Source organism: Antrostomus carolinensis, unplaced genomic scaffold (genome assembly GCF_000700745.2).
Source record: "Antrostomus carolinensis isolate BGI_N321 unplaced genomic scaffold, ASM70074v2 scaffold761, whole genome shotgun sequence".
In the NCBI taxonomy this organism is placed as follows: Eukaryota; Metazoa; Chordata; class Aves; order Caprimulgiformes; family Caprimulgidae; genus Antrostomus; species Antrostomus carolinensis.
In genome coordinates, this window is record NW_010293278.1 from 48940 (window position 1) to 60917 (window position 11978).

General features: G+C 38.9%; 2 protein-coding genes across 2 annotated transcripts in view; one reads left to right on the forward strand and one right to left on the reverse strand.

The window, feature by feature from the left end:
* The window catches only part of RB1 (RB transcriptional corepressor 1), a gene marked incomplete at its 5' end in the record, with an annotated part of 50928 nt that overhangs the window by 23156 nt on the left and 15794 nt on the right, over window positions 1-11978 (reverse strand). The window lies entirely within an intron of this gene.
* Window positions 8547-9626, forward strand: LPAR6 (lysophosphatidic acid receptor 6). Its single transcript, XM_010177196.2, has one exon. It carries the CDS (start codon window positions 8547-8549, stop codon window positions 9567-9569), a length of 1023 nt encoding a protein of 340 aa, XP_010175498.1. The 3' UTR covers window positions 9570-9626.

Genomic DNA, 11978 nt, shown 5'->3' on the forward strand with positions numbered 1-11978 from the left:
AGACATTTAACTTATTTCCTGCATATAAGGTAGAGAGAAATTTCAAATTGTGACATTATCATGTTTACAGAGTGATTAAATAAAAGCATATTTTTTTAAAGTTAAAAATGCAAATGAGAGTTCAGGAATCAGGTATTTTGTTCTAATTAAGGGATCTCTCTTCCTACCTGACACTGTAGAAACTCCTTTCATCCTTTTCCTATCCGTTGAAAATCATGCTGCTAAGGTTGTTTACTGATCTTTTTTCATTTTCCTTCCCTCTGAATAATGTCAATGTCCATTTTTCAAGCTTTTCATCTTTATGATCCTTTACTTTGCTTTTTAGCCCACCCCTTTTAAACCACTCAATCCACAGATTAAAACTCAAAAAGATTTCCTGTTATCTAACCTCTATTAGTCCCCTCTAAGATCAACTAGACTTACTTATGTCATAATCATCTGATGTCTAAAATACACTTCTAATGTGTATTCTCCAGGGAATACACTGCAGGACACACAAAGACGTTTTCCTGAATGAATCTATAAAGTGCAACTCTGAACATCACCTCAGGATGTATCTGGAAACCTGTTATAAGCTGCCAACTCTCCATGTCACTGTCCCTAACAAGAGTTTCCTATCTTGCCAAGTGGGCTCATTAAATTACTCCAAACATGCAATAGAAATGGTGATTTTGTTCTTCGTGCAAAGTAATTTCTCCCTTGAAGTGAGACTATATAAAGGGTCAGAGGCTTAAATCGGCAGCCTCTAACACACATACACGCACACTGTTCATAACTACAGAAAAGGAAGAATTTAAAGTTGAGTCTGCAGGGAGGGGTAGGTAGCTGTGTTATTTCTTACCTGCTATTGCTGCATATATCGGAGGGAGGTGGGGGCCACCATTTTAAATGTATCATAACAAATGGACATGTAGATAATATCTCATCCAATTATTGTTTATAATTGCATTCTCAGAAAAATTTACTTTGCACATCAAAACATTTGAGAGTGTAAGCAAAAAATGCTGCTAGGACTTTCCATGAGTTACACAAAAAACGCAACTCAAGAACCTTTATGCAAGTACTATCAGTCATCTGTTAGTGGCCTAAAACACTGATGTAACTGCTTGTGTGTATTTACAATGCAAACAATGAATCTGCATATTCCATGAAACTGTTTACATAATTCCAGGGAACTGAACTTTTAAGATAACAAAGCTTTTAACATTAGACACTGCACATTTCTATTAATGCTATCACAAAAATTACTTTCAAACTACTAGTAATATTATACTTCAAAAAATTAATCCCATATTTTCCTATCTCTGTCTCAACTGTTGTGGTCAACAAACCAGATAATGTCAAGAATAAGCTCTAAAATGTAAGCAGAGAGTACATATATTTTTCTGAAATGAAATATTCTAAAAATAACTTCTGAACTTATATGACAAACTCCATAACACAGTTCTGCATTTTTCTCCATCACTGTTAATGGGAAGCCTTTCCCAAAACTCTGCTCCAAAAAACTTATAAGAAAAATGAAAATTAAACAAGAACATCAAATTAGTAGTATTTTTAAAGATTCTCCCATTTTCTCATTCTCTTAAGAAGTTCCTCCATAAATTAGAGTATTAAGAAAGCCTCAAGTAGACTTATAAGTATTCTGAAAGATTATATTAAGGGATACTGTGATGACTGAATATAGTCCAAATAGCATGAAGTGCAATCTGAAATTGCACTTCAAATGAGAGGGTCCCAGCTAGGAAAGCAACAGAATATAATTATTTGCCTTTCAGTTGCTTAAAAAAATATTAATCAACACTTGGTTTTGTTTCCTGTGATGTAAAGTAAAAAAGTTGTACAATGGTTGTACTTGATGATCTTATTGGTCTTTTCCAAGCTAAACGATTCTATGTTGGTTTTCTGCCTGTATCAGCTTTTACATAGTATTCCTTAAGTAAAAGGACGTTCTCTGTAGTCCACTTCTCTTTACAATACTAGGTATATAAAGACAGCAGAGGAAACAGTAAGGAAGGGACTTTATATAACTAATGGAAATGGTTCAAAGAAACTGCTTACTCACACATGGACACACAACAAATACTGTGAGGAAGTGTTTCCGAACTAGAATGTGACCAAAATTGGCACTGCTTAAAGTATGATGGGCATATTAATTGCACAGACTTTTAAGAACAAAGAACCAAAGTGATCCATTGTGCTTAAGTTCATGAGAGAGACTGCAACAATAAAATACCTTTGCTACACATATATTTGGGTTTAAAAAGGCCTCCCCTCTCCATGAATACATGAGGGAAAAAAGGACTCTAGCAGTCTGAATTTATACAAAATAAGAGAAAATGTTTCCTCTTTCTGCAAGCAGGAGAAGGCAGTTGTGTTTCCTATAAAGGAAATTGAAACAATTCTAAAAGGAGAAGCACTTCGAATACACAGGAATGAAAAACTCTTCTTTCATTCTGAGCTTCTTTTTCTCTTTTTAAGTAATTACATAATGAAATTATTTTAACATAGAGAACCAAACAGACTCACAGTTCAAATACTTTAGCTTCTCTTGCCCCACCCTCTTTTTTTTTTTTTTAATATTTGAAAGATTTTTAACAGCCATACATTAGAACATGGCTAGTAAAATAAAAATTAATCAGGAAAAGTGTCTCTAGAAGGTCAGTCAAACTTTCAGCAGAAAATATTTACAGTTTTCTTTTATTTTTCACTTGTAATTTGTATGCGTAGTTTCATTTGCATTAAGCTAACAAATTTCCTGATATGGAGGAGTCTTTAACTGGCTTTGCAACAACCACGCAGCATCAGTCTGGCTAGATAAAAATAGTCTTATAACGCTCATTTGAAGATTTGCCTACTACACTGGAAAATTTTTAAGGGGGTTGATAAAGGGAATTTTCAGTGTGCTAACTACTTCATCTGTCTCCATAGGCAGATGCAATCATTGCATTTGAAGAAGGCAGCAAGCCACTAACCAGAAGCAGTCTTACCAGTGACTTAAGAGTGTCTGAGCAGGCAGCTCCTTAAAGGTAGCTGACAATGATAAAGTTCCCAGACCTGCTTTCTCTGCACCTGCTTCCCCATAGACTTAGGGAGCTGAATCAAGTGGTCTTTCAATAGATACTTTTGCTTGGCAGGAATTTAATCTAAAAATATAAAATTTTAATCTTCCTACATTTTTATCACATTTTCTAGCCACTGTAATTATCCCAATATCATATTTAATAAAAGAGGACTTCATTAAATATGATATTGGGATAATTACAGTGGTTAGTGAAACCCAAGGACTTCAAACTGTTTTTAACAATTAAAATGGCCTCGCATCCCAGTGAGGAAGTGAAGGAGATCTTACGTGGAGGGAAGCTAAAGCACAAAGTCATAGAAAACTTTGCCAGGTCTGGAACAGAAAATGTGTGGCACAGCCAGAAACGTACTTCCTGGCTCCCAGCCCTGCATCTCAACCATAATAAATTCCTTCCTGTACATAAACATGCTCAAAGAGAAGCTCCAGTAAATAGTCTAAAAATGCTTCAGAAGTCATCACTAATCCATGAAAATGATTGGATAAAAAATAAACAACACTGAGGACAAAGAAAATACCATCGTGCCAGAGCCTGTCTTCACTGCAAGAGATGGCACAAGTCCTTTTGTGTAATCGTGCTTAACCAAAGTGTGAACAAATGCATTTACTATGATACAGTCGTGCTTCTACAAGCAGTAACATTGGTTTAGTTATAGAATAATGGAGTTGCACATGGTGCTGTGTGCCTCTCTGACAACCTTCATTTACCAGCACGTACTCTGGCTTTGGAAGCACTGTAAGAATTTATTACAGTGTTCTTAATGTTGAAGTTGTTTTTTTTCCTCTAAAGTAAGAGCTTTTAGCAGTAACATCAGCACCAGACTAAATGCAGTACACAAGAGAAGTTCAAAACTCATTTCACCTTTGACTACAACTTCTGTTTGATTCCAGCACTAAAGACTAGGGTAACACCAGAGGAACACAGAATACTGTCCAAAACAACTCCAAAGGCCTGGAGGTTCTCCTCCCCCTCTACTCTGCCCTGGTAAGGCTGCATCTGGAATACTGTGTCCAGTTCAAGAGAGACAGGGAACTTCTGGAGAGAGTCCAGTGGAGGGCCACAAAGATGATCAAGGGGCTGAAGCATCTTTCTTATAAGGAAAGACTGAGAGTTGGGTCTGTTAAGCCTGGAGAAGAGAAGACTGAGAGGGGACCTTATTAATGTTTATAAATATCTAAAGGGTGGGTGTCAAGAGGATGGGGCCAGACTCTTTTCAGTGGTGGCCAGTGATAGGACAAGGGGCAATGGGCACAATCTGGAACACAGGAGGATACACTTAAACAGGAGGAAAAACTTCTTTACTGTGAGGGTGACAGAGCACTGGAACAGGCTGCCCAGGGAGGTTGTGGAGTCTCCTTCTCTGGAGATATTAGAGACCTGCCTGGACACAGTCCTGTGCAACTTGCTCTAGGTGAACCTACTTTGGCAGGAGGGTTGGACTAGATGATCTCCAGAGGTCCCTTCTAACCCCTAACATTCTGTGATTCCAATATCTGTTTTATTTCAGTGAAATATTTCTTTACCATTTAATTTGCACTTCTGAATTTCAGAGATCCTGCCCCTCTGTCTTAAATGAGAACAAGTCTCCAACTCTGTGGTAACTGGGGGTAGGAGGTAAGGGAAGCTGTTGGTGAGTGTCCTACAGCCACTTCACTGGCACACTGCTAGGGTTCTAAGGACTTCTCGTTCTTTCCCCCATTCAATGTTGGAATAGGTTTGCCGCACAAATCCAGGATTGCTCAAGGGTGTAAAGAGTCCTAGATATCTCAGCTTGGGTACCTAAACTCACAGAAGCAGAGCTAAGTGGTAATCAATTGAAGTAATCTGTTCACTGCTGAAGTGAGAGATGACTTCAGGCACCTCATCAGCTCTTAGCTTGAAGGAGCTGTCACTCACTCTGTCTTCGATGCCTCTTCAAGAGGCACAGGAAGCCTGTTGATGGAAATACAGCCTTTGCTCATCTAGCACTAGCAACAAGTGACAGGTCCTAACTCATTCCCAATCTCTGCTGCAGACAGACTTACATATGCATCTCCCTGCACTGGCAGCGTCGTTTCCTTCAGAGAATAAAACCACTCAGCACACAGGGCCCTCCCTGCAGCTGCTTCCTCCTGCCCACCCCACCTCCCCATCCCAAAGGAAAATTTGTCTGCGGTGAAGAAGCATAAGAAAGGTCATTACCACACCAGTTCTTCCTCTGTAATAACTGAGAAACTTTTAAAAATTATTACTATTTTTAAAGCATCAGGGCTTACTCAAGGCTTTTCCAATTCTGACGGCACAGAGCCCAACATCTTGAAATGTGACCCAACAAAAGGAAAGGGTGCGATGAAGTTTTCTCCCCACTTATGCTGGAGCCCGGCCAGACCAGCGGCTGCTCTTGACTCCGGTGGCTCACAGTACACTAACACAGGTTCTTCAGCTTAGAGAAGCTCACACAAATTAAAACACTGCTTAATAACAATCAATCAGCCACATCTAAGTTAAGAAAAGGGGTATGCAATTCACCTTTGTCATTCACACTGTTAAACTAAAATGAGTCATGCTTCCTGCTCAATCATATACTTCCTCACTGAAACGCAATACGAAGTAAAAACCTGTCAACTTGATGTTTCCAAATTTTCTTCTGCAGGTGAAAAAACCTGCAGCTGAATGTTATTTCTGGAAGCATACAAATATTGCTTAGTTCTTCAATTAGTGTAAGGTGCACATACTGTTCTGCACCAAAAAGGTGCAGGGTCAAGAGAAAGTCCCAAAGACAACAAAAGCATATACCCAAGCCCCTAAAATACAGTTCTGAGTAGTGCCCATATTCGTAACACGAGTAACACCAAAGGCCACAAGGCAGGGGCTCTGACGGATGAACTGAAGGCTAAGGATGCATCTTCACGATTCCTCTAAAGCACATTTACCATGGTAAAACAGACAGCGCCTCTGGTCTGACACCACCATCCTCTCTCTGAGCACCCAGACCTTTGCCCAAAGAGAAAATCAAGTACTAACAAGTAAGAGAGACATACTCATTCTTTTTCTAAACATAAATTATCGCTTGAGGTTTTGACGTGTGACATCAAATTTCTGTACTTCAAGCATTTTCATTCCAGTAACTGAGCCTGCCCCACACAGTTTTCCTGTGCAACAAAACCAGAGCAGGAAAACGGAGCTCAGCACTCCCATGGACAGATGCACAACTCGGGGACACTTGCAGGGAAACTCCCCTTTCACTGTGCAATGCTGCTGGGAATAGAATCAAACTTTAATCATGTGTGATGACTGCTTTTGTGAGGAAAGTCAGGTAAGGCAACGTTATGCTAAGGTACAAGTTAAGCTGGACACACAAGAGACTCTGCCAAGCTCACATTTACATTGCTCGCTGAGAAGTGGAAAATGAACTATGCTTTATGGTTAAGCACGAGTTTAAAAAGCAGCCAAAAAGGTTTCTTGTAGTTATAGCCTACTGAAGTTAAACTGCTTTAATTCACCTCAAAATCAAGGTAACAGTTTCACAGAAGAAACTTATCAAGAAAACTTGAAATAAAATAAGCAAGACCCATTTTTGCATATTTCTGAATTTTGTCTGACAGACGTTGCATCAAGAAACTATGCCAAAACCCTGTGAAGCTATTATTTACTCTTCTTTACAGCAGACTAGAAAGGTTTTGCCCAGAGCCTTGCTTAGGTACAACTGATTAAAATCTAGTTCAAAAGAACCATGCCACCCAGCCAGATATGAAGAGATTTGTTATTCTAAGACTTCGAAATAGACTGGTTTTTATGCCAGATGTGAGTCTATCCAAGTTGTCGTTAAATAAATGAGTCTGTCTAAACTGAGATTTATCTCACATCTGCCCCTAAAGGCAATAAGAGCTGCTTTTTCTTTATTTACTTAACTATTTAATTAGTTACAACATGTTTTCGTTTCATTAATCAGTGACTAATAGGAGTATTTTGTGCATGTGCTATAACTGGCCCCCTTTAAATTATCAGAAACAATTGCATAGTGCAGCATTAATTTTAGTATATTAATTCTGTGCTTACATATTGAAGAAAATGCATTCTGTATCACAAAATATTAAAAATTTGAGGCTTTTTTTTTTTTTAAAAAAAAAAAGAACCATCTCTCTGATTAGAAAAAGAGGTTGGGATATGCTTTCTAATACGGAAAACAAGTTAAAAGTTTCTCCCCCTGCTGCAACACATCTCAATCCTAAGAATATCCAAGAGCAGCCTACGAGTTCATAATCTTTATGCCTCTCTCTTTCAGTAATTATTTGCTGAAATTATTTAATTACGTATCAATGCTACTTTGTTCCTCCTGAGGTTTGTACTGGTGTATTGAGGGAATCAAGATGGAACCACTCAGCTGATTTCTGGTGATTAATGTGTTATCTATCACACGCAGAGATATCTATCAAAAAAACGTAAGGTTAGTTCAATCCTACATAAAATATAAAATCCCACAACTACCACTATCTCCACAGAAAAACAGGAATTTTAAGGCACGAGAGTTATTCAGACGTTGAAAAGTCTCCACATAATTGAAGAAAAAGATTTAGCGATGAAGCTTTTGGACTCCAGCAACATTGCCAAAGGACCTTTCGGGGAGCACGGAAAGAGTTAACAGGAGGCTGCAGCTGCAGCACTCTGCTGGTGACCATTTATTTGCACGCCTGCAAGGTACAGTCCCAGCAGACACATTATCAGATTAGGGGAAGGCAAACAAACTGAATTGAAACCATTCTTCAGCAAGTCGACCTCTTCTTCCTGTGATGTCATGCTACAAATTGCCCGGGCTCTTTTCTCTCCTCTCCAGAAGGAGCCGGGCTGGCGAGCGGCTGCCGGGGCGCAGGACGCGAGGGCCCTGCTCTGCAGGAACAAACACGTCCTGGAATTTCGATCCTGCCCTCGCAAGCAGCTTCCTTCCCGCCCCGTGGGGCCAGCGAGCAAGTCAGCAAGCGCTCGGAGAAGCCGAAAAGCTCGTTTTACAGAAAGAAGGCTGAGGGAGAAATGCAAGTGCCGACGCTTTGCGGCGTCCAGGAAATTGTTTTCCAAAGCATACATTCCCAGTAAACGTGGATGGACCAGACTTTGCCATCATGATCTGCAGCCGAGAATAAGGCAGAACGTTCTATAAGGGCTTGATCAAATCGAAGGGGCAAAATGGAACTAAGCAAGCTTTGGGATGACCTCATCTGCCACAAATGAGATGTTTTTTGACTTTCGAAGACTGGCTATGGGATTACAAACACCACTTGGAAAAGAAGTGTGACCTCCTGGTGACCACTGCTGGAGATGTACTCCCCTGCTACGGAGCTTGTGTTTCTTCTCTGAAGCTTTACAGGGCAACAATCTTACCAAAGCACACAGTTCAAATACATCTGCAAGTTCTTCTGGAATTTTTTAAAAGTTGCGATAGAAGTACCAGAGAAACTTCCACAGCCCAGGAATTTTAAATATACCATTATAATGGTAAGCTCTAATTGTTCCACTGAGGACTCCTTTAAATATACTTTATATGGCTGTATTTTTAGTATGGTGTTTGTTCTCGGACTCATAGCAAACTGTGTTGCTATCTACATTTTTACTTGTACATTAAAAGTGCGAAACGAGACTACAACTTACATGCTTAATCTAGCAATATCAGATCTGCTTTTTGTGTTTACATTGCCCTTCAGGATTTATTACTTTGTAGCGAGAAACTGGCCATTCGGAGACATTCTCTGCAAGATTTCTGTCACCCTCTTTTACACAAATATGTATGGGAGCATTTTGTTTCTCACTTGCATAAGCGTAGATCGCTTTTTAGCTATAGTACACCCCTTTCGATCCAAAACTCTCCGAACCAAAAGGAACGCAAAAATTGTCTGTGTGGCAGTATGGATAACCGTGTTAGCAGGCAGCACACCAGCAAGCTTTTTCCAGTCCACAAACCGCCGTAATAATACTGAACAAAGAACGTGTTTTGAAAACTTTTCGGAGGACACATGGAAAACCTACCTATCCCGGATTGTTATCTTCATTGAAATAGTCGGGTTTTTTATTCCACTCATCTTGAACGTGACCTGCTCTACTATGGTCTTACGGACTTTGAATAAACCGCTTACCTTAAGTCGGAATAAATTAAGCAAGAAAAAGGTACTCAAAATGATTTTTGTCCATTTGGTGATATTCTGCTTCTGCTTTGTGCCCTATAACATTACCTTAATACTTTATTCCCTTATGAGAACACAGACCTGGATTAACTGTTCAGTGGTAACTGCAGTCAGGACTATGTACCCCATCACTCTCTGCATCGCCGTTTCAAATTGCTGTTTCGACCCGATAGTCTATTACTTCACATCGGATACAATTCAAAATTCGATAAAAAAGAACCGGTCTGCTAGATCACGGGACATGAGATTCTCTGAAAGACCAGTTTCGGAAAACTTCATTCAACACAGTCTTCAGACCATAAAAATGAAAATATTTGACAGTGACTCTACAATATAAACTGTATCAAAAGACTATTGGGACTAAACTGGAATTAGAAGCCTGCACATTTCTTCAGCTGTGGAAATATATGCTGATATGTAAATATTACGCTTCCTTCACATGAGAAAAGTTTATGATCAGACTGTAAAAGCGTTAAGCATAATACTACACAGAAAAGTATTTTAAGAATTTATTTCTGACATGTTGTATGTTAGAAATGAATTTTTGATTTCGGATTAGGTTAACCAAAGCCCAAAGACTGTCAAGTCAAACACAAATGAAAAAGTAAGTGAGGGTTTTTCTGATGTTAAAACAATTGTTCATTTTTAATAATTGTATCAGTTTCCAAGTTACTGAGGACAAGGGTGAAACTACCTGGTTTACACTGCAGGATCCAGCTGCTGAGGAAAACAGCACCATAGTGATTATATCACTTCAGCTACTGTGCCTGCTCCAAGGGTTCCTCTGCTCTATCTTACTCCTCCCTCCTGTCTTTCTCCCTGCACCTTCCTTCTTAGGGACCATTACATTCATAGGAGGCTTCGATCAATGGGCTACAAGAATTTTGTTTCTCTCAGGTTTATCTGATAAAATATACGCTCTGTCTACAAGCCTGGCCCCTAAAAAGTAATTAAATCTTTTGGTAGTTTAGGGCATCTGGAAACAACTCAGACAAACTGGTTTTTCTTCTCACTTCTGTCTCAGATGTCTGTGTAATTATAACAAAATAACCTCTGATGACTGGAGTTAGTGCTTTAGGTACAGTACCACTTTATTAAACTCTTTTGTGAGAGGTTCGTCAACTCAACATGACTTTTGAGCAAAATAACATCCTTCAAATAAGGTAATTCAACCTCAAAGTAGTAGTTTCTTAGAAAAACATGGGCTTTGCTGACTAGAAATGAGCATGTGCACCAACTCTAATGTTTCTTCTAGGAAAATATTTAATGTCCCATTAAGACATTCAAGACAGTAATTTTTAGAGTGAAACTTCCTCTCAATCTTTGTGTCCTAGAAATATTTTTAACATGAGCATTTAAAATTTCAAATGCTATTTTCTTGCAAACTTGATAAAGTATAAAAATAAATTACTTGGGGCTACATGCTGGCAAAATTGAGACACTTTAAAAAGTTAAGCCATGTAAAAGGATAAATCTAAATATATTACTGTTACAAACAGGAATATATAGACAAAAGTACTTTAAAAACATCCTGCTATGTATGTTTCCCAGCTACTAGAACATTGTGTATGTTTTCCTCAAAATTAATTTAACACTGCTGTAAAATTAAATAAATATTTAAAGGGTAAAAGTAGTAAGTGTTGGTTTTTCCTCCCCAAAAACAATGGAGTCAAGAAGAAAAACTGAGTTAAAATGAATTTGCACTTTAGATTTAGGGCAGTCAGTTGCAACCCAGATATAGCACTGAGGCGTTTTTACTGCAGGGCAGTTTATGGAAGCACAAAGCGATGTTGTAGAAAATACATATTGAGCTGTCAGAGTATATGATACATTATCTGATTGAGTTTACTTCCCTTTGCAAAGCTTTTGCTTAATTGTTATAAATCAACTGTATATTGCCTAGTGCTACTGGAAAACTGAGTTACTCGAAGACTGGTAGAAACTAATGCTGAATGAATTGAAAATTTAACAGCATTTTAAATCTTTATCCCCACAACTTATGAAAGGAAAACTCAAATAGTATGAGCTTAAGCTACAAAGATAGCATGAACATCTGCATAATATCTGAAAATAGGCAGCTATCTTAATTGGGAATCCTAAACTCCTCTGATTCATATCAGACTTCAGAAAAATGCACAAAATCCCTAGCATGAGTAGAAATTCTGTATGTTTTCCACGCACCATTGAGAAACCCAAAGTCACTGACAAATCCAGAGTTCAAAAGCCAGATATGCATCTCTAATGTCTCAATGCATGTCTCTCTAAAAAAGCCTGTTTAATATTAGACTCCCTCCAAAGACTCTGGGACTAAAGGCTCCTACTCTCCTTGAGCTTGGCAAAGCTGTTACTCAGTTGAGTGACAACTTGTTCAGCAATGCCTCTGCATTACAGCAGCGAGGACCCCAGAGCCTCACCCTGATAAAGAGAAGCAGCTCTTTCTGAGATTACGAAACTGCGGTGGGGGGAGGGGGGGGTAAAAAAATCACTGACAAAAGCAGAACAAGCAGATAAGCAGCTAAAGTTGTACGTGTGGGTACTCCCATTTAAACCAGACTTTCCTTGGTGTACTACCTCCAAGAGCCTGGGGAAGCATGAAGAGAAGCTCTTTCTGCCTTGTACTCTCCAGGGCAGCAGCTTCTGCTTTTTGTGATAGCCTAGTGCAACACAGTACAATAGCTTTCCCACCAGTTAACAGCTTGGCATCTCAAAACTGTTTGAGGAAGCTTTATATTTTTTTATTATTAAA

Coding starts and splice junctions, on each gene's coding strand:
- LPAR6 (XM_010177196.2), top strand. CDS start 8,547: ATGGTAAGCTCTAATTGTTCCACTGAGGACTCCTTTAAATATACTTTA.